The 23,275-nt window shown below is 43.2% G+C and overlaps 3 protein-coding genes across 3 annotated transcripts; 2 read left to right on the top strand and 1 right to left on the bottom strand.

Annotated features, from left to right (window-relative positions):
• Window positions 1-186: 186 nt before the first annotated feature.
• Window positions 187-1,763, top strand: LOC129582066 (uncharacterized). Its single transcript, XM_055473460.1, has 3 exons — window positions 187-313; window positions 382-616; window positions 1,395-1,763. The coding sequence occupies exons 1-3, from the start codon at window positions 283-285 to the stop codon at window positions 1,663-1,665; spliced, it is 537 nt and encodes a 178-aa protein (XP_055329435.1). The 5' UTR covers window positions 187-282; the 3' UTR covers window positions 1,666-1,763.
• A 612-nt stretch (window positions 1,764-2,375) lies between these two features.
• LOC129581949 (uncharacterized) lies at window positions 2,376-8,983 on the top strand. The gene is made up of 9 exons (XM_055473272.1): window positions 2,376-2,539; window positions 2,656-2,805; window positions 3,496-3,577; window positions 3,668-3,834; window positions 4,232-4,645; window positions 5,944-6,162; window positions 6,385-7,265; window positions 7,336-7,628; window positions 7,692-8,983. The coding sequence occupies exons 2-7, from the start codon at window positions 2,793-2,795 to the stop codon at window positions 7,047-7,049; spliced, it is 1,560 nt and encodes a 519-aa protein (XP_055329247.1). The 5' UTR covers window positions 2,376-2,539; window positions 2,656-2,792; the 3' UTR covers window positions 7,050-7,265; window positions 7,336-7,628; window positions 7,692-8,983.
• A 10,110-nt stretch (window positions 8,984-19,093) lies between these two features.
• Window positions 19,094-21,744, bottom strand: LOC129581724 (uncharacterized). Its single transcript, XM_055472937.1, has 9 exons — window positions 21,701-21,744; window positions 21,134-21,553; window positions 20,924-21,073; window positions 20,612-20,744; window positions 20,140-20,552; window positions 19,842-20,038; window positions 19,481-19,773; window positions 19,245-19,395; window positions 19,094-19,192 (listed from the first exon to the last, which is right to left on the bottom strand). The coding sequence occupies exons 2-9, from the start codon at window positions 21,480-21,482 to the stop codon at window positions 19,094-19,096; spliced, it is 1,785 nt and encodes a 594-aa protein (XP_055328912.1). The 5' UTR covers window positions 21,483-21,553; window positions 21,701-21,744.
• Between the last annotated feature and the right edge of the window lie 1,531 nt (window positions 21,745-23,275).

Genomic DNA, 23,275 nt, shown 5'->3' with positions numbered 1-23,275 from the left:
AAAGTAAAGAAAAAATCAGATAGAACGAATAAAAACGGTACGTAACGTTGTTGATGCCGCTATCACAATCCCAATTTGGTACCAAATGTTGTTGCTCATAAAGCGCATTATTTGCTTTATCTCTACCGCGCAACACAAAAGCCAATATCTGTAGAGTGTGCTTGAAAACTGGCAAAAGCGCGATATTTCACGCCAATCTGTGTTTCCACTGTGTCGGAATTCTCGCTCATAGAAGACTTCGCGCTATGTAATAATATTAGCTTCGCTTATACAATCAAAAACATGGCTGTTCGTCTCGTTAGCGCTTTACTGGGTGGGAACCGATTAAAATTCTGCCAAAGCTCCAGACTTAATATTTAATTAACCTGGTTGTATTAACAGCGGCGTACTTCCTGGTTGTACTATTTGCCGCCTGTGCGGAGCGAAATGAGCGGCTGCAGATACGCAACGGTAGCGTGCGGTCTGCTGCAGCGGTCCGCTTCAACCCGACGCTGGATATCCGCGTAATGCATTATTACTACGACGGTAACTGCGATCCTGAGTTCTGGAATTCCCGTAAATGCGATCCACATTTCACCATCACGTACAGCTGGGTTAACACCGAGGGCATTACCCGGTAAGTCGCCCGGCGTGCTCCTGTAATTGTTAAAAAGAAGCTAATCAATATTAACCACTACTTGGTCGTCACTCAAGGCAGTCAAATTCTTGACGGATTTGTTGCACTTCAAGTTTGCATGCTTAGTCAACAAAAAATATCTATCCAAAAATGCTTAATCTAGATTGCGAATCCCAGTAACAAAATTATCATACGTAGGTACCCGCGGTTCTGCAAAACCAGTTTGGCATTAGGTTTAACAAGGTTTACCTTTGAAGTGCGCAGTGTGACCACGCTTGCGCTTTTTCGGTTATTTTAATGGCTTGTTGTCAATTAAAAAAGTACTGATTGGACGGCATCGCTACTTATGGTTGAAATGTGATAAGCGTTTTCACGGTTTTTAAAAGAGTCAAAAACTGAAATCTGGAAGGCAATCCTGTAATTCATGCTGCAACCGCCCATAAAGACGGCAATCTATAGAAATGCCCCTGTAACGGATTTTGGTTTGGATTATGTATCGGCGTCTCTGATCTGAATAATTATCCATTTCAATGTTTTTTTTCTCCATTTATCCCTTTTATGAATGAAAGCTATTATATACAAACATCCCATGTTTCCCTATATGGTGTATTCATAGAATATAGTTAATAGTTAGCTGTATGTAGCTGTATACTGTATATAGCTAACGTATACACTACCCGTACTGGCTTATATACTGTATATAGCTAACGCTACCCATGACAATACTGTGATGTGTACCATAGAACGCTTCGCTTTGCTGATTGAGGATTTTGTTTAGAACCCAATCGCAGACCCATAGCGGAGGCGAGGATGTAGTCGAGATCAACTTTCCTGTCAGAGTGCGCCTCACCAGGCCCGTCCAGCGCAACAGCACCGCCACCGTTCGGATTGTGGTGGTCGATAAAGATTTCACTTTTAACGATGATATCGGAAACTTTTTCTTTGATTTTAGTATTCCAGGAGGACCTGGCAATTATATCCCCACCACGGTGACGAAGCATTTGTCGAATGGTGCACGAATGTCCGTTGAGTTTAGCGTGCGCTTTTAACCTACTCATCAGCATGCCATTCACTGCTCTTACTATACTTTATAATAAATTTTGGTATCACATTTTTGGTACCACATTTTTGGTTGCACGGTTGCACCTTATGATGTATATCGACGGTATTTTCCGTAAGTTACAAGCTTATGTTTCTTGAGCGTTAGAAATATTCATGGTGCTGTAAACAGGCTCGATCTTAGCTACTATTGGTAATACATCTATAATTCTATCATTTATGCACTCACTATTCGGCTGATATCGCAACGCAACACGCATCCAATACGCCGTTAAGTAATTTGTGCATGAAGTGTAACTTATGCAGCCTCATATAAACGCATCGACATACTGTTATGTAAGTATTGCATTATATGTAAGTATTTATACGGTACAACCAAAACCCTTTTCAATGTTCACACAACGCTCCGGTTTCATTGATGTCAAACGAGCCGGCATTAGTGCTAGCGATTAAGGATGATTCGGTGTACCTTGAATATCCGTGAATACGGCATTATTGTCCGCACTGCAACGATTATCAGCAATACTTGACGTTAAGATACGATTGTAGTCTTACAAAGTTTAATCAAATTTTTAAGCACGCTCGCTTAACTGTCAAGTAACCGCAAAAGTTATGTCGATCATCACCTTTGTCTGTTCGATATTGCCACCGAGACCCTCAACACATGCAGCAGTTCAACCGCTAGAAGCTAGCTCAAGTTTTTCTTAAAACTCATGTCGTCTTTAAGGTATCTCGAAAGAATCAGTTTGTGCATGCATTGCATTTATTACCGTGCACAGAAAGTGCCGCTCTGATTTGAATAAACTGGTCGAATGGATTTCGTTTCGCCTTTTTGGAGGACTGCGGTAACGATTTTATTGATAGGTATGGCGTCTACGTACAACAGGGCTAGATCTCACACTACTATGCGCTATTACAAAATTTGAATTTCTGAAAATTTTTGAATTTGGTTTTTTGATTTGTTTTAATACTCGTACCAGACCTGAGACGATTTGTCGGCACCGACAAAAATCTGGCCCTGGCTGGCCTGGCTTCCAATTACCATTCCAGAGCCATCACTGACGTCTCGGTATAGCGGTGATTCAAGAAGTGATCGCGTTTACCAGCCTCTTGTTAGATGTCAATCCAAGGTCTGCTATGGAGGTTGAGCGAATACTGTAACTTAAAATTAATGAGCCTACCGTAAATCCGTGCCGGTCCATCCGAAAGCTAAATAAATAAAGTGCAACCCAAAATATTGCCTTCTGAAGTTTGGTCGGCAGTATTGGCCCAGGCCCGTCGTATTCCTTTCGCGTAGGCGCAGGAAACAAGTGGAAGACGAGAAACAAAACAAGAAGCCAAAAATTTGCAGAAAAGCTGCTCACCTTTCCTTTTCTCATATAATTTCAAGCTATTCGCAAAGTGCCAGGAGGAGCGCGAGGTCACACAGCCCTCTTAGGGCTTCCGGCGGCCCGGGGTCGCGGCATGCGAATTGGGTATGCTGGTTTACGGAACAGTACAGCACGCTTCGCCGTCGCGAGCTGTTCAGTTAAACTCCATTGTCGTACAGTATGTGTTTTCCTAGCGCAAACACTACTAACTTTAAGAACAATTATCTATATTCTTTGGAATCACAAACCAGTTTCGGTGTCAACGAATTTGTTCCGGAACGGTTTTTATCACTCATGAAGCGCAAAGGCTGATTGGGACATCGCCCATCGTACGTTAACCGGGCCGTGTATTGAACTGTGTGGCGACATTTACCTGCTATTAACAAGCACGAACTTGCTTTCTAAGCGATTCATTAAATTATTACAATAGTGACGGTCTCTCCCTTGCAGGCGCAAGTGCAGCACGGCTCTTTCCTGCATTGGTTAAAGGAAGTGAACGGACGGTATGCTCTCTTCCAGCACCGTGTTACAGGTCGGAACCCCTTCATACACTTTAGATTTTCGAAATCTTCTGTATATACTGTCTGTACCTGTAATTGGATGAATTTCACATGTGTTACAGTTGGGAGACTTTTATCCAGTGTAGTTTGGGAACAGAAATTCAGCCAGACAACACCGGCATATCTATCATCGCCTGCGCAAACTGGTACCGCGGCTATAAATATTATCAATATCAGTTCGATTTGGTGGAAAATGACGAATATTCGGGAGGAAAAGCTAGTGAATTATGTATGTACAGTAACTAAATGAATTATCCATAGAAGCTATGGTTATCATACGGAACCAGTCACAAGTCATTGCAAGCTTACACTTACGGCAAATCTATAATATTCAACTTATGTACGGAACAATAACGGTCGGGGTGTCTGAAACTAATTTTGCTCTTCTAAAATGATCGATACTTTGAAGTTTCTCGTATATACGAGAGATGATTGAATGTGATAGCTCTCTCAAGCGACTGCTGTTAATGTGTGGGTACAGCTGAGTGTCCGGTTCGCGAACCATAACAATAGCGGACTTACATATATATTATAGAGCCACTATAGCGTGCGAGATATGCCGAAACGCTGAAGTTGTGCGTATATCTATATCTTGATTAAAACGCTTTCTTTGGTATGAACTGCAGCTGATGTGATCGCGTTATCACGTTGCACCAGACGACCTTTCGGTGTTGCGCCGGAGCGAAACAACTCCGTGGCTGTCCTGCGGAGTCAGGATATTGCGCCGGGATCTTGTACCGTGTGGCGTGTGAAATTTTGGTATCGGTTGTCTGACTACCCGGTTTTCGCTTCTGCCGACCCACAAAACCAGTTTTATCTCGAAGTGTTTGTCGAGAATAGCGGAGAAACATTCCCCACGGAAGTGGTTTGGGGCAGAGAGGAGGACTATGACGGTTTTGCACCGAATGTTTGGAATATTGGTGAGGCAATTTTTCACCGTGAAAGCGAGGCATTTGCGGTATACTGGTTCGCCTATCACAATAACGACTGTGAAGTTGATTTAAAATCGATCGCTGTGGACGCCATGGGGATTCAATACGGTGAGTACGCGGTCCCACTCAGTCATTAAATTTTGTTGCACTAAAACATGAGAATAAATTATTCGTTTTGAAACTTTTGTGGCTAACCGAACACAGCACATGGTCCTAACCGAACACAACACATGGTCCTAACCGAACACATCACATGGTCCCCGTGTTCGATTAAGCGCCTAGCGCACGTTGAGTTGTACAATGGGACATCATACAGTACAATGAGGAAAGAAACTTAATAAGCAAACGTTTTTGAGTGTTTGACTAATCTGGGTACTGTTAAACTGTCTGGCCGTCGATATACGCTGCTGACGGGCAAAAACAAGTCAAATAAATGCTGTTTAATACGCGGTCGCCTTTTGGTTCATCGACCGGAGATCAGGCTTTCTACCTCAGCCGATACGCAGGCATATGAAGTCCGCCTGGTGCGGAAGCTCGTCGATGGCATCATGCAGATTATACGACGTTCACTTTGCTCTCTACCGACGATCTGGGTCTGACAGCTACGGAAATTTTGGCTATCCCAGTATGAGAGATTATTTGCTTATTTTCCAAAAAAATCATGCGTTTTAGTGCAATTAGAGGGGTTGATGGCACTAAAACTGACCGTGCAAAATCGACCTTCAGCGTGACTTTCGTCCGAAGCTTCTGCGCTCCGGTCAGCCAGTGCAAGCCAGTCACTGCCGGGCTGAATTTTTCTTTTTATCTCCTACTTACCTAGCAGTAACAACAGAGTGCATTAGCTAAGGCCTACGGGCGGCGCAACAGGTCGCCGGGGAACATTTGGTGGTGGTGCAATGAGTCATATGTATATGGACAGTCTGCCGTGAGATCAAATTATTCGTCGTGAGATATTAACGTAAATTAAGAAAACCGGCTGATTTTATAGAGCGGTACGAAATGCGAGGCTATTTAGTGGTATGAGGGGTCATAGCTGTAGATCTAGATCAGATCGCTCGAGATCTTTTGACTTCAAACAGTCTAGCGGTCAGATGTGGGGTTACGCAACGCGTCGCGGGATGTGCAAAGGGGATGTGCAACGCGTTGTCCCATAACGAATTGTCGCTGCCACAAAGCATGTGCGGTGAAAATGTACGAAATGTACAAAATTTCCCACGACCAGTTAGGCTGTCACGGACTTGTGTCCTCGGTGGCTGGTGAACTGAATCAAACAGCACCCGCCGTCCGGGGCAATCTATACAATGAAAATAAAGCCATTGAAAAGCTTACATCGTGCCTGCCACTACGTGGTGTCACTGTCTACGAGTGTTAATAGCGATGATATTGATTCTTATTTCTCACTGCAGCCGCGCCCGCTACCCTGGCCACCGGAATATGTACAGGTCCATCGACGGTACTCACGATTTCAACGACAATTACACCAGTGGAAGGAAGTCCTTTTACTTCGGCTCCATCGCAACCATTTGCAGTGTCCGGGTTTACTTCGTCGGAACCCACGACGACAGAACCCACGACGTCCCCGACATTCGCAGCTATGATAGCAGCAACGATTCCGACGACGCCGGGTAGTTCGGAACGTCTACAAACTAACAAAAACAACCAGACTACGAATTTCAAAATCAGAATATGAACCAGAATTCGTTAATCTGATAGCGTTAGATTACGGTTGCTTTGCTACTCGTATGTATTTTAATTTTTACACATGTAAAAATGATTTGATTTGCCTCTTTTTTAATCTCTCTCGTTCCGAGTGCCACTAGTATCCTATCAGCATAATTTTGTTACAGCAGCCACTACGCTGTTATCCCCATTCTCTCTGGAGCTGCAGAATGCTGTCAACAAGGAGAATTATCCGAACAACACTTCTTACTATGTGCAGTCGACACACAATGTGCTGCACACGATTCAAAGCGGACTGAACGATGCGAATACGGAGCTCAGCTTTAGTGACATCGTGACAATCGCAAACTTCTTCCAAGAATTTTCAGGAACGGACATTCCCACTAATTTATCAGAGGGTGCTCAGGAAGACTCCATTAACACGCTGCTGCAGATCACAAGCCAGATTTTCACTGCGGAAAACTCGGGGAAAATAGCCGCACCAACGGCAAACGACGAGGGGCACAGCGCCGCAGTTAGTATTTATCAGGCGCTGGAAGACATGTTCAACAGGCTGCAACCAACGGAGGAACCTTACGTGTTTAATGATGCGTCTTTCGCGGTGTATGCTAATGTTGCAAAGGTCAACGCTTCCGCGCAGTTTGACGATCTGCATCTCTACACAAAAATGGAAATCGCCGGTTTTAACCACGGGAAATTGATTTTGACTGGCTCCAACGAGAGCATCCCTTCTTTAGCCACGATTGCTTTAAAGGACGACGTCCTGCGGGAAGCTTTTAAAGCACTAAGTGTGTCCAAGTCAGCTTCGAAGCTCCGCTTTTACTGGAATTAAACCGTCTTTCATTGTCTGGAGTCGACGTCCAATGAAGCGGGAGCACGGTTCGCATTTTCTTTGTCCGCGATGCCGGTATTCAAATTCGCTAGATATACCCCAATTAGCGAACTGCGGGAGAGGTCAAGTCCTTTAATTTTACTGGCATCTGCAGGATTCAGCCTTAGCCGAAAAGATGTTATCACCATTCGCCACAACATAGATCAGGTTTTCAATGTAAATACAAACACAAAATTTCAAAAATTATTTAGGCAACATAGTCGGTAATACTGCTCCGTGTTTACAGCATCCCAGCGGGGCTAGAAGGCAGCACCAGTGCATCTTCCTGGACTATACCTCCAAACAATGGTCAACAGACGGATGCAGAGTATCAGCTAAATACCCTAAATGGGATAATACGGTCGTTGAATGCACATGTGATCACTTGACGCCGTTCTCTCTTTTACTAACATTATGTGGCAGCCTGTCCAACTCTTTCGCGTCGAAGGATAAACCGTTTACATTGGACTTAGCCATCGTGACCACAGTGACAGCGGTTGTATCTACTGTGTGTTGCCTCACTGCTTTAATTATTATAATGTAAGTACCCTGTAGTACCATTACCTGATGGAGGGGGCTCTTTGGTAAGCTTGTGTTTTCCAGAGCAAAAGCTTGGCGGAAAAGAATTGTTTTCGACGAAAAAAATTTTATTCGGACGGGTTTGTGGATCACGCTGTTCGGCATGTACTGCTTCATAGTCACCTCTCAGATGATGGTGTCCTTCCCTGAAATGTGTGGACAGAGGTTTTGTTTAGCCAATGCGGTTATAGTACATTGGTTTGCACTAATGAGTGTGGCTTGGACAGCCGTGGAAACGGTGCGCCTCGTCCAGGTCATACGACAGCCATTTAAGTACGGAAGAGAGGGCCTTCTTCCTTACCACAGTTATCACGGATTCAGGATAAAAACTTGGCTGATAGCGACACGTTAGTTGCTGCATTGCTTTACTGAAATTACCTAAATATTTCTCCTTTTCTTGTTTATCAAAACAGCAGACAGATTTTCTAGGATTTGGTTTCAGTAATCCCTTGTGCGTTTCCTTTCCTTGCCTCGATGCCGGAATTTTCCGACAGCTTAGCGCCGCTTCTGGGTGGCTATGGTTACGCTAGCCATGAAAAATGGTAATCAATAAAACCTCTGGTAATGAGTATCAGGCTCAGGAACATAAGCTTGTCTGTGCCGTAGGTGCTGGTTGGGTGATGATAGCGCCTGGATCCCATGGGTGACCTTTATTGTACCTGTATCGCTTGTGGCCTTACTTAACATTTCGACAGTGGTATTCTACTTCGTCTGTAAGTTGTATTTCTACAGCTTTTCATCGCTAATGTGAAGCCGCATGGATCTTGTGTTGCCAGCAACCAATGCGCGCCAAAATAAACTTACGGCTCTGGACAAGCGTAGCGGCGTCGACCGGGAGCGTGTTAAAGTACGACTTCATGGTGTTATCATAAACACTGGCCTGATGGGATTGATATGGTTGAGCATGTGGTTGGCGCTCTTCTCATGTGTAATTGACGAAACGGAAACTCTGCCATACGTTTTCGTTATACTGCTCACAGCCGCTTGCGGATCGCAGGCAGTTTACCTTATCCTCTTCGAAGCTATTATTCCCGGAAAACAACGGAAACGAAGGAAAGATTGCCATAATCTAATAAAGGAAAGCGATACTTCCGCAACCACACGGACGTAATCGTGCGTAGCCGGCTCAATTCGTTAATAAACGTTAGTGAAAACACCTTTTTGTCATTTACGTCCACGTTAGCAATTTACAGAGTGGTAAACACCCACTCGAACTGTTCGAAGCGAGGGATCCACGCTGTAACATCAATTATATACGCTTGATTCTTGTGCAGCCTTGGCTTAACAAATGCTCAGTGCTTTGTAAAGGGACAACAATCCAGCATTTAAAAAAGAATTATTGCGATACTTATTCCATATCATACAATGCTTTGATAACAGACATTTTATTTGTATTAAAAAATGCCTTTCATCAAGCACCAGCAACAAAAACCGATAACATTAATGTTTCCATTCAGCTAACTTAAAGGCAACATACAAATACATCCTCCTTCTCAACCATGTCGCTAAATGTACCGAGAACAGAAATTGCATCCCTCGCTGAATCTCGATACCGATTCTTTGGCAGCTAATCTTCCAGAGCGGGGGTTGCTGTGCATTCACTAATCTTTCTCTACAGTTCTTTAAAGAACGTCTTGGTCAATGGTCTTGGACTCTTGGTCAATGGTCTTGGTCAATGGTTCCGAAGTTTCGAATGCCAGCGGTTGTGGTTGAGTCTTATGTAAAATTCTGCCAGGCCGCTATATGTTCCCGGCTTCCGGTTTTCGCATATATCCGCTGCACTTCCGGGCACCATGGATGTCTGGAAATTATGGTGTCTGCCCACGGTTATCTCCCATACTAGCGGCCTTCCATTTTCATTAGGGAATGCTGTTACACCGACTGGTTACTATCCATCGTCTCTGTCTAAGTTGCCCGGCTCAAGATGACACTCTTGCCGAACACGAAGATATTGTACTAACCACATAGGCAGCGGTTGCAGCCGCGGAAGGCACATAGGACTGGTTTCGCGGAAGAAAACAGCACTGCTATTAAATTCCTACGTTTTAGAAATATCTTCTTATCGACCTTACCGCTTTACAGATTAATCGGTCTGTTATTCGGTCCGATTAAAAAAATTTGCCAATTTCGCAAATCGGCAATTTCTTAATCGGCACGAATAGTGATTAACTTCACTAGGAGGTGGCTTAAAATCGACCAGCAGCCAACAACAAAATCGACTACTCTTAATCGGTCGTGCTCTTAATAGGATTTTTAATTCGTTTTGGTGCTTAGTGCACGTTTAAAAACAAATTTGCAGAGCAGGATCAGTTATCCATTTGGCGGTAATTGATTTGTTCTTCGCTAAACTGACTTGGCTTCCACATTCAACGGCCACAATTTTCAATTTGTTTCTTCCAAGCATGTTGTGATCAAGAACTGAACTCGTAACTCTCTATGTATGAACAATGGAAGTTTTGATACGAAACTGCAAAACGGTGAAGTCTGTATGTTTAAGACGATGAGGTAAACCCGTTAAGTATAGCATGTGACTTCAAGGAACTGTTGAATGCGCTTTGTAAAATCCAAGAAGACTAATAAGTGAGTAAATACGCAGCGGCTAACCGGTAAGATGCGACAAAACAGCAGAAAAATCGCAAAATGAATGAACATTTCCGCTCTCGCAGTGGTGGTTAAATCGCTACAAAGTATCTTACTTAAGTACATATGACACAAGTGGAAGCGAATAAGGGTACAAATTTACGGAGTCGTGCGGAATTTGCTATAGTTGTAAAGAGTCCAGTAATATTTTACTTTCTTAAGAAATAACGTAAAATTAATGAGAAAACGACCCAAGATAAGCAGATCAACGCTCCTTCAGTAGAAGTGCTGCAGGTTTTTTTATTTTTTATTTTATTTTTTTATATTGTCTATCATCGTCGCTCGTCGGTGGGTACGCTAGAACCTCCAAACCGTCGCACTGATTGTGAATATTTCACATGGCAAAATTAGGCAAGAATTTTTATTATTCTTTTCAGGTTATTGTTACAAGCTGCCAGTATAGCTTCTCCTCATAAAACACGAGGTGACATGACGCACAGTTTATTCGCCGATTACAGTGATTCATCTCATGGTTTTAATGGGCAAGCGTAATTAGCTCTGGAAATGTGAAAAAAACCATTTTCTAAAAACGGTTTGTATTATGTACATAATGCTTTCCTACTTAGCATAACCTTAATTCCACAATGTCCATTGTAAAAGATACAGAACTATTCGGAGTATATTAGTTTAGTTTAGTTTATTCAAGAGCAGACAAACCCTGAGGGACTCGCTAGTCTGGTCAGATAATAATAGAAAAATAACAAATACATAACCTTATTAAGATGGTAGAACAGTCGAGGTCACATAATATTACAGAAAATTATTTGAACGTAAAGTAGCCAGGTAAAATTCAATAGAACCACAACCGAGCACCTCTTCCGCACGTAGTTTTTTAGTCTTACCATCAACAATTTTAGTAAACATTTTCCCGTTATTTATCATACAACTGTTTCAGCCTCATCTGCAGGGTTGTCTTCCCGATGCACAGCCGCCTGGTGGCATCGATCCGCTCTGTACGGCGAAGCTCGTACCTCGCACTCGTTTTCTTGAATGGCAGCAGGTTGGTCATGTAAGACGGCACATTAAAACTGCTCCGGTTACGTATCTTGTACAGCCATACCGCTTCCTTTTGCCGCCATCAGTCGGTTGCTGGTGTGATGCCCAGCTGCACGTACAGTTGCGGTGTTATCCGACAACTGCCGCCGGTGATGGTCCGCAAGGCCGCGTCTTGCCGTTTCTTCAGCTCCTTCTGCTCTACCGAAGACGCCGTTGACCAAGCCAGTGCACAGTAATTTATGTACGGCTTGACGAAGGCGTGGTGAAGGGTGGCTCGCTGAGGGATGCTGAGACCGGTTCTGACTCGCTTGATCTTCTGGATACCGAAATTAATGTTTCGTTTCACTTTCTGGAACTGTTTATCCCGTTTCAGCTGATGGTCGACTTCAACTCCCAGGTACGTTACACGCTGTTTTACGGTCAGCGCTTGACCGTTCAGCATTACCACTGGGTCACTTTCTTTGGATTGGTATTGATGCATACAAACATTGCGGCGCATTTTTTCACGTTCAGTGCCAGACTGTTGTCATTAAACCAGGTTGCGACTTCCTCCAATGCGGTATTCAATTTCTCAGCCGCTATAGCTTTTGTTTTCCCGCGGCAATAGACGATGGTATCATCGGCGAACGCGTCGATTTCAAACCACATGCCGCTGTTTCGTAACAAATCATTCAGGTAAATTATGCAAAATTGGACCAAACACAGTACCTTGCGGTACATCGGAAATTACCGGTAAGTACTTCGAGGTCCTTCTGTTTGTCTTCACACGCTGCTGACGGCCAGCGAGATAAGAGTAACACCAATGCAGTGCACGCCATTAATGCCGGCTTTTTCCAACATTAGCATTAGCCGCTGGTGGTTGACCAAGTCAAAGGCTTTCTTAAGGTCAAAAAAGGCTACTGCAATCACATCAGCGTCGTCCATCGCACACTTCCACGTTTCTGTTACTTTTACCAGCAGCGTCTCGCATGAATGCTCTTTGCGAAAGCCGGACTGGCGATGGGATAAATACTCACACGCTTGCAAGTGATTATTCAGTTGAATTTGGGCACAACGTTCAAAAACTTTGGACATATTGCACAACAACGATATTGGGCGGAAGTCATCTGGGTGCTGTGCGTTGGTCACTTTCGGGTTCGGGCAAATATCTGCCATCTTGGAAACTGAGGGAAAAATGCCTGACCGTAACGAGTTGTTGATCATGCAGGTCAATGGTGGAACAAGAATCGACGCCACTGAGCCGAGTAAGCCCGCTGGGATGCCAAAAGGACCAGATGCTTTCTTTCCTGCTCTTATGCTCTGAATTACGGACATCACGACTTCAGGTGTGACTACGCTGAACCTACAAAACAAACTATTAGCGTTCCGTCACCCGACAGGAGTACGCTTCCGGTGGGTGGTGGTGGTACGACATGCGGAAATCCATGCTGGCCCATGGATGCAAAGTGCTGATTAAGGGCGTCTAGGTTTACTGCGCATTCGGAAGAGTCTTTCGTTTTTCGTAAAAGTATACATTCGTTTGAAACGAATGTATATAAAGTATACATTCGTTTGAAATTGTGGAGAGTGAAAGGGATCCGCCAATTCTGGAAACAACTGAGCCAGTAAAGTTAAAGAAATGTGCTATACCGAGTCATTACCGACTAAATATTTAAGATCACAACGCTGTTGCGCAAATTTTCTTTAATTTGATACGACGTTGGTCGTTTGCTAAAACCTTCGTTTTAAAGGTTTTATTAGTCAAAACATTCTCACGTTCAAATGTTCGGCAACGACACGTGTCGTTGCTTTCTTTGCCTTTTGTTTACACAATTAATCAGTTGTCGGGTCTCAATGAAGCCATAACATTATGGACTGATACCTACCATTGGGAACTGCCAGTGGAACATGTTCGGAAATCTCAGAAAAGCTGGGACTGGCCGGTGGTGGAATTGTCTTACTCGAGATGGAGACTGAAAACCATGTAAAGCGGAAGCGACAAGGAAATGGCACTCTTGCTGGCTGCTTCACTGAAGCAGAAAAGGAATCTGCAGCATGGTTGTATGCGTTGCCGGCGGCTAGTTTGGGCACCCTGCTTTCCGATGATCAAGTAAGAATCGCCATTTAAATGAGGTTTGGCTTACCCGTGGTAGCTAATCAAGACTGCCAAGCATGCAAGTTTCCGGAACCCTGGACGGTCACCATGGCTTGTCTTGTTTGTACAACAAAGGCAGATGGAGCTTACATTCCGAGTTAAACAGCATTCTTCACCGTGGATTTTTTGGGGCGGGTATTCCTAGTGAACTAGAGCCCAAGGGAATGTCGGGAGAGAATGGCCTGCGGCCGGATGGAGTTACTCTGGTACCCGTCCGTGATGGAAAACAGCTGGCATGGGATGCCACATGCGCAGATACAATGGTACAGTCGTACCTTAAAGGAACTGCAAAAGCGGCTGGTGCAGCAGCTCGGCAAGCGGAAAGTCGGAAGCGACAAAAGTACCGTTCCCTCGGAGAACAGTATCTGCTCTATCCATTCGCGGTGGAAACGCTTGGCGCGCTTGGAGAAGCCGCGAATGATATAGTCAGCTTCGTTGGACGCCTGATTCGGAGAAAGACAGGAGAAAGCCGATATACCGCCTTCTTGAAACAACGCATCAGTCTGGCGATAATGAAGGGAAACGCTGCCGCAGTTTTAGGCACTTTTCCGGGCAGAAGTAAATTTGGGGAAGGGAATGATATTGGTTGTTCCTGGAACTTGTAACCGTAGTGTGTAGTCATTGTTGTTGAACACAAAGTAAACCAATTAATAAAGATCATATATATGAAAAAATAATCAGAGCGCGCATGAACCGAATTCCGCTGAAGTTTATTTCAATTTATCCGCTTTACAGCTAATTTGAGCCGTATATTGTGCTGCAGCTTTGAGCAACTAATGACCAAGCAAACGATTAATCTGAAAAAGATGAAAAACGCAAAATCTGCATTCTTGCAATATTACGTTCCGGCAGTGGCGCACCAACTGCCGTCAGTACTCTTGCACCTCCGGTTGGGCAGTATTCCTTGAAAGATAATGATGTACACCGACTGGGATCCGCAAGCGACCGTCAACAGCAGTACAAAGATGTACTGCAGTGTTTGGTCAATGAAGCAGGAGAAGAGCGCCAGCCACACGCTTAACCAGATAAATCCCATCAAACCGGTGTTGATGATCACGCCGTAAAACCTGTCCTTGACTGAATCGGCATTTTTTTCTTTATCACCTTGACGGACCGAAATTTCTTTCCGGCGCTTCCTGGTTGCTAGCAACGATAAAATCACAAAATTACAAATTGTAGTTCGCGGAAGCAGCCTTTCGAACCTGGTAGAAGCTGCCTAAAATAATAATCGGCTCGGCTTACTGTGAACGTATGTAGCCGGCAAGAATGTTAACATGTTCACGGTTCACGGTGTGAGCATATTTGCCGGGCAAAAATGCTCACGAATGAAATCATGCATGTCAAGTGTTGATTTTCTCTGCACCCGGTTTGAAATTAAATGTTTTATGTTTCTGTATTCTCAGTACGCAAAGGATGGCATTAATATATTGTTGGGAAATAAAACGTTGTCTCATAAAAACCAGTCTTTCCTAAACTTCGGCGGCTTTTATCATTAAGTTTTAAGCCATTTCTGTATGGTTGGAGCAGGACTACACAGCTATGATGAAGATGGCACTGTATTCGGCAGAAGATTCCCTGTCCGGCAGTCCGTCTTGTACAATACGCAATCGTGACACTGTTTATTTCTGAATAATATTTGATTAATTCTTTTCTACGGGTAGGTTGCCTTGCGAGCAGAACAAAATAGACGTTAATTTAGTGAATGGTGCCGGGCAGTGATGAACACGTTAGCTACTGGGCGGTAATCGGATACCGCTGATGCAAGCCACACTTGTAATCAGATCAGAAGAATAACTCGGCCGTCTCTGCGTGGCAGTCTGCTGTATGGTCGTGAACATCGGCGCCGGGCGGTGATATCAACATTTTTTAGTCATGTAAATAAATCTAGAAAATTTCATAAGACTTAATAAAACTTAGCAATAGTGGTAACAAGCAAGTTTTAATTTAGAACTTCGTTGCTCGATACCGGTTCAAGCATAATTCAGAATTATATTCATAATTAGATGCCATTATGCCTTAACTAAGCAGTACCTGCGTGATCTTTGGTGTTTAGTACATACATATGAAAAAGCGAAATCAATCTGTGAGGTGCACTGTAACCAGCTGACTAATCGGCTTCCAATTGCTTAATTTCATAATCAAGTACTCCCGCAACCGGTCAGTTTCATAATTCATTTTTTACAACTGGTCGCTCTCCTCATTCTGTTTCTATTGCTCCTTACAATTCTGTTAAGAAACCTGATATAACCACAAAAGTGATTTAGCTTTAGGTGCAAAATCGAATTTTACTCCCTATGCAAATATTTCAGCAACGTCAGGCCGCGAATTTCTGCTGTGGGCTGCAACGTGCAGTTGGGAATGGGCTTTAATACCTTTACAGAGAACCTATGGCACTCCCAAACACGTTTGCGCATTGTTTTATGAACTCTGTAGCCAAATGATTTGTATACGTACATTAACGTAAACACCGAGCCCCAGCATGCCTTAATTTAATTAAATTTGGTTGTGGGCTTCTGATTCGAGATTTTACGGTACATTAGCGTGAAAATTCCCGGGGTTCACGGTGCCCATTGCCTACTGGTGTCACATCTAAAAAGAACCGAGATAATAAAGAATTACCCAAATACAGTGCAACAAACTGAACAATGTTTGCATAGCATCAATAATTCACTACGATGCTCCAATAACTTTTTAAGGTTTGTATATTCGGTTCCCAAATCTTATACAGTACATATCAGGCCAAGTCGGCACTGGTGCTAAAAAATAATGTGGACATTCGCGCTCGGCACGCGTGCTCACGAATATGAGCATCCGTGCCCGGCCGTCACGCATGTTCACGGGTGTAATGCAGAATGCAGATTGCAAATGCTAGCGGTATCCGATTACTGCATAGATCTTACATCGTGAGCATCCCTGCCGGGTGTCCGTACTCACAAATACGATGTACAAGGAAAAACGTGGGCAAAGCTTAAACATATCTGAAAATCTGTGCGTTATTTATCGGTTATTTTAAGTGAAAACAAGCAACATCTGTTTATGTGTTGTATAGTGGTGAAGACTACAAAGACCAAACTGCAGTGGGTTCCATATACATACTTCCGCTTTGCGCTGTGCTGCATATTAAGTACGGATTAATATGAAGAATGAAAGAAACTAGTACTTCGTATAAACGTGGCCAGGTGTACAATGTAAATTCCCATGGTGCGTATATAAATCATGGCCGGTATACGGGGTACCTGCACCGTAATAAAACTATTCTACAATCAAATGATGTACATAGGGGTCTCAAAACCCTCTGTGCGCGCAACATCCGCTTGCTCAAATACAGAAAATGGAAGTTACTGTACAAGTAAAATTAAGCTGGTGGTTGTGTGCCGAAAACAGAATTTTACTTTGTCTTCTTGCGATTTTACCTCGAGGGACAGATATGTACAGAGATGATTCTGAATAAAAACTTGTTTCGTCGTACTTCCTTAATGATATTTTTTGGTAATTGTGCAGAAGTGGGCCAGAAAATAATATATTAAATCTGAATTGTTACGGGGCGAGAAAGCAGCCAGGCTGCGGGAATGCGGCTGCGGCGGTGTGGGACTGTGACGCTGCGGGAGTGCGGTTCTACGAGACTGCGGCGCTGCGAGACTGCTGTGTTGCGGCCTTGCCTTGCGAAACTGCGGCGTTGCGAGATTGCGGCACTGCGAGGCTGCGAGACTGCGGCCCTGCAAGCTGGACTTGTGGTGTTGGTGTGTTGCTAAGCTAAGCTGAATGCTGCTGAAAGTGGCCAGTTACTCCTCGGTTGCCGATATTTATTTAAATGTCGATTATAGGTTTCGAGCACTGCACATTGTTTCTGTCATTATTACGATAATGTCATTTAAAGTTTTTCGAGGAACCCGTTGAACGGTTGAATTAGTTATAGTCCACCGTTTATTTAGACCACCGAGAATTTAGTCTAATGAGCGCCGTCCCTCGTACAAAGAATCCGTATTATTAAATTAACGTTCTGATTATCCAATGAATAGTACCACTCTTCAATAAATGCGTTTATTCAATAAATTATTTATCATTATTTTTATTTATTTACATTTTATTAGAAATATGTCATATAATAAAAAAAAAGCAGAAAATATGTCATATAGCAGGCAGAAAAAATATGGCAGAAAATATGTCGTCAGAAAATATGTCATATAATCGTGCCAGCACCCGTGCCAACACCAAAAGGTCACTCGTGCACCCAGCTAACGCCAGTGTTTACCGTTGCACGCAGCCATAATGTAAAAAGTTGAGAGTGTAGAAATATGTCATATAATCGTATTTGTGAAAATGTTTACTACGTTATTTAAATATGTAAAAATGCCCGCGTAATGAGGCCACCTTTCAAATGCTTTATGATGTTTAAAATGTTTCGTGAAATTCACGTTCACACTGAAATTTAGAAATTATAAAGTAGGAAGGTAATAACCGCGCTTTGCTCGACTAGCTTTGTAAATGTTTTGAAATGGTTCGAAATTTAGGAAATGTAAAACTTTTAAAATAAGAAGGTAATGGCCGCAATGGTAAGAAGGTAACCTGCCACTTTTTCAAAATACACGCAAAAAATACAAAAAATAACATTCTTTTTCAAAATACAGGAATACGAAAATACATGTAAAATATTTGCCAGGATTTGTAACACGAAGGATTACTTTACTGAAAGAATAACCGAAGGAGAATTAATTTCGATTTTCTCAATTTATCACGAATGCGCAGGCTGCCGCAGTTTCGCAGGCTGCCGCAGTTTTCAGCCTGTGTTGATCTGATATTCCAGGGTCCCCCCCCCCCATAACATAAAAAATAAACATGTATCCATGCAACACTGGCCCACTTGTGCATTAATGCCTATTTTTTAAATGCATTTTTGAATGGGAAAGTGTTATGGGCAAAGACCCTAGTTGTTTAACCCAGTGTAGGCATACAAATCAATCGGGTACTGCCTGACTGAATACACTGCAAATCAGTGTTTAGTCGTGCGCGAAAGGGATCGAATGTCAGTAGATTACTAGATATACATGCACTTACGAGTAGTCGGGACACTTACCTTAATTGTCTTTTCGGCGACGTGTAGTTTCAGCACCGGAAACTCATCTTTACAATCCTTTTTTTAAATGTGGTGTCTCAGTCATTTTTCAGGAAAATCTACATGTAGCCTTCATGATTTCATTCGTGAGCATTTTCGCCCGTCAAAAATGCTCACAAGCATTTTCGCCCGTCAAATATGCTCACAACGTGAACCGTGAACATGTTAACATTCTTGCCGGCTACAAACGTACACTATCACCGCGACGATGTTCACTGCGCCTGCAATCGAAATTGGTACAACAAAAGTCACCCAAGGGATCCATAGATGGTCGCCGTTCAACCAACACCTAGTAAAATCATTCTGATGTTTAAATTCTGCAAAATATCGACTTTCTTTGGTTACCATTTCTCGTGATCTGCATAACCATAGCCACCGAGTGATGTGGTTAAAGTCTCGGAAAAATGCGGCATGGAGGCAAGAAGCGGAAAAACGCTGGGAATAACTAAAGACATAAAACTGATTACACATCGTTGACCGAACGCACTTACCGGCTCTCAGAACACGAGAAACGTTACTCACGTGTTGCGGCTAACCAAGTTTTCACTCTAAATCCATGGTATGAGTCTCCTGGGAGGTGATTTCCTCTCCCGTATCGTTCCGGATACAATATGACTTGAATAAGTTGAACTGTTTGAACCGCTGTCCATCCAACGCAAATCATGGAAAACCAGTGCACCAAAATGCCACTTGCCAGGCAGAATTTTTGTCCGCACAATTCAGGAGCGTAAACTACCAACTGTGAGAAAACTATGAAGAGATACATCCCTAACAGCGCTATCCACAAACCCATCCGTGTAAATGTCACCTTGTCACAAATAACGCTACGTCTCCAGATTCTCACCCTATAAATTATTTTTCAACATATCCAAAAGTGCTCTGAAACGATATGATATGCCCCAACAGAATAAACGACAACCTAGTACCTACACTATGATAAGGAGAGCAACGAGGCAGCACGCTGCCGAAACGATGGTCGTTGCTGTTGTCACAACCGCCAAATCCAAAGTGAGCGACTTATCTTTGGGAATGAAGGATCTCGATAAACTGCCACACAAAGTCAGCAAAAGCGAGAACGGTGTGAAGTGATTGCATGCGCATTCCACGGTTGTGCTGTCCCATTTAGCACTCTTTGCAAATATTCTGCACTCGTCTCCCGACCACTGCTTGGATGTATAGTTCAAGAAGATGCATTGGTGCTGTCTTTTGGCTCCAGATGGATGCTGAAAGTGACTTCGCCGTTTTGGTTCGTCTTGTAGTTTGGTTGAGACTATATGTTTATTTTGCTTACCTCAAATAGTACGTCCACGTTGTGTCGAATGATTACTGTGTCTTTCCTCTTGGGCCTGTGATTCATTGATGCGAGCAAAATTATCGGGCTTGACCTTTCGCGGAGTTCATTTTGGGGAATAAACTTGGCAAACTTGAATGACAGCATTGCAGAAAGTGAAAGGACGAACCTTACTCGTGTTTCATTCGCAGATTGTCCTGGAAAATACTTTCTTACATGATATTCCAACGATCTAATTGGATCCATTTATGAGAAACGGATAATAATGTAACTGCAATCGGGCATTTCAATGACTTACTTAAATCTTCAAAAACTTCTTTCAGTACTTCTTTCTTAAAGGCGATGCTGGCCACTGAGGATGAGCTGTCACCCAAGAAAAATATATTGCCTTTCGGATCGAAACCACTAACTTCCAGTTGTGAGGTTAGGCTGAGGCTTTCAAACTGGGACGAGCCATCGATTAGAACAGCACTGACGTAAACCCGCGAGAAAGAATTATTGAACACGTATAGGTCCTCTTGAGGCGGCAGTGTATGGTACATGTGCTCCAGTGCCTGATATATAGTCGCTGCAGCTGCGTGTCCGTCTTTGCTTAATGGCGGTGCTTGCAGGTTTCCACTCTCCTCAGCTCTTATTATTTGGTCAGTGATCTGTAGGAGCGTGTTGACGGCGTTTTCTTGCGCCCACCTTCTGGTAGGTTGGCCGGTATATCTGTTCCGACAAAATCCTTGAAGAAATTCGCAATCTCCAGAACGTCATCGAAAGGTAGCTCTAGTGAGCTGTCTGCTACCGCACTGTGAATAACGTCCAGAACACTGTGCGGTGACTGGGTGTAGTAAGCAGTGTCGTTAGCATATGTCTCCTTGTTTGTAGCGTTTTTCAGTTCTGTTGTGATAGAAATCCCTGAAAAGAAGATTGATTAATAGGCGTGAATATCCGCTTTATTATCATGCGTGTCTGAGAGCTGGCGCGCTTTTATCCTTAACGACGAAGCTAATAGAATCTGGTGCACGTTATGCCAAGAAGAACATTAGAGGGTATATGGTTTGTCGAGCTATAGACTTTTGTCTTACTCGACCCACCTGAACCAACTTGAGCCGTCGTTGTTGAAGTGGTTGTTGTGGTAGGCATTGTATTTACAGCCGGCCAAACCGGTACGGATGCGGTGCTGGATATGGGGGATGCGGCCGTAGTGATCGGGCACACGCCAGATTCCAGTTCGACGCTTTCGGCTGCAGTTAAAAATCCCCGTAAGCCTTAAAGAAATATTGAAAAGCTATTTTCGCACAAACCGTATTCAATCCGGATTACATCCACTGCTATGGTTTTTATGTTGGATAGACAATCGTCGTTATGGTACGCCAACAAGGAGATGAAAAACTTTGCATTGAGCTGACGCTCAAACAATATCTCCGCGAAATGCCACTGGTTAGGATGCTTTCCTTGGTAATCATCTTCATTTCCCCAAATTAGATTGTTTCTAAAAGGCAAACCACGGACTTCCATGACTACGTGCAGATAGAACCGTTCTTTCAGATTGCTGTGCTTGAACGTCGGTGAATGAGATAGGCGATAATAAAATGTAACACGAAAAAGCAAGCATGCTGTGGGATCGATCTCTGGGCTACGTAATACTGCCATCGATTCGTTAATTTGGCTGGGACGAGGCGGATCAGGGAGTTTGGCGCACCGTGACACGGCAATGACACCACCTGCATAAGGAGTGATAAACAGTCTCCACATTCGTTTCTGCTGTTGCATACGCTGTACAGTTTGCGACATCACTGTTTTCCGCTATATAATAATTATTAACTTCTTCCTAATTAGCTTCTTCGTACAAAATTAGCTTCTTAACTTACCGACATCGTTTCCGGGATTCCCAGCCTCGGTGACTCAGCTAAAATAATATGGAGAGTACCACAGGTAACCACGCTGCCACTTGAGATCTCCAAGTAATAAAGGGTCTGGAAGGTTGCACGCTTCGATCACCAAAAAATTGTTGTCTGGCACGGGTAGTGTTCCCATATCACACGACGTTACGGATGACCAAGTGCAGCACGATGGGATAAGGCATTCCGTGCGTGCATGTATATCACCAGGAGCGTTGCGGTAATCAGACGCAGCCATACCTACAACAATACATCTGAGTTATTTCAACACCGGCCTAGATTTTCTGGCTAGTGCAGGCCTTTTTATATGTGGACGAGGCAAGTATAATTAAAATGCACAAACAAATACCGCTATGGATGCCGGCAAAATACGTTTCCTATATTATACAGTATGTCATCCGACTTATCAAAAACTGTATGCTGTGTACTTGCACAGCTGCGCTATATATTTGTAGACAGTATGCAAAGAGGAAAAATAAATGACTTACAGGACAACAAACACAAGTGCAATATTGGGCGCACAAGGTTTGAAACGCGTTCCATGTTACGGTGAACCCACTTTACCGCACCACAAATTAAATTTAATTGAAGATTTAACGTGAGTATTATTAAAGAAAGTCAATAATCCATAATTGTAGATAAAGTCAGATCAGCGCACATGAAAATCTTGGAAACCATTTTTTAAAAATGGGATATTTCATTTATCACTGTACCGTCAGCGTCATACGGAATAAAGCTAAAAATATTTCTTTGATTGAGCAGCTGTTGGGTGCATTTTGTGACGTCCTGAACTATGATAATCATTACTGTTTTATTTTAATATTGACATTTTGCGATGCAGTTGTTTGAATAAGAGGCACTGTTTGTTTAAGCGTTTACCTGAAGTATGATAACATTGTTTTTACCATCGGATCAAATGTAGATACCGTAACATTGTCAGCCATGCCAGTCTTTTAGACGGCTTCGGGCTTATCGCTGAGACGCAGTGTTGAACATAAATACATAAAGTTCATAAATGCAAAGCGGCAGTTTTGAAAGAAACCTTCAGAAGAAGCACAGACTGAACTGAATTGCAGGTGCTGTTTAAGACGTACATACTGAATGTGTACATAAATTACAAAATATCGATTACAGTACGTAATTATCTTGCAAGCCTCGCTTCGGACATTTGTCTACATTTAGTACAAAACACTTAGCTAGTACACTTAAAACATAACGGGAAGAGTGCTCCCGAGCAGTCTGATCCAGGACCACTCTAATTGCCAGGCGGGAATTATTTTCAGGATGAATTCTACCGCGTCCGATCACTTCTGCCGCGTTACATTTCCGCGCACTGAATCACTTCGGCTAGCTCTCATTTCGGCAAAAAGGACATTTCGCCCATATTGGATTTTGAAATTCTTTCTTGTGAGCTTATGTTTTTTTATGGCTGGCTGGCGGATTAATTTAGATCCGTTCAGCCAGCGCGTGTAATCTTACTTCATGCATGTTTTTATGACTTCTCTCCTTATAAATTGGCAGAATGCGTAGAATTTTTTGCTTGTT

Source organism: Paramacrobiotus metropolitanus, unplaced genomic scaffold (genome assembly GCF_019649055.1).
Source record: "Paramacrobiotus metropolitanus isolate TYO unplaced genomic scaffold, Prichtersi_v1.0 Parri_scaffold0000006, whole genome shotgun sequence".
Lineage (NCBI taxonomy): Eukaryota > Metazoa > Tardigrada > Eutardigrada > Parachela > Macrobiotidae > Paramacrobiotus > Paramacrobiotus metropolitanus.
Note: the sequence above shows the minus strand (reverse complement) of the source record. Positions and strands in the feature narration are given on the sequence as shown.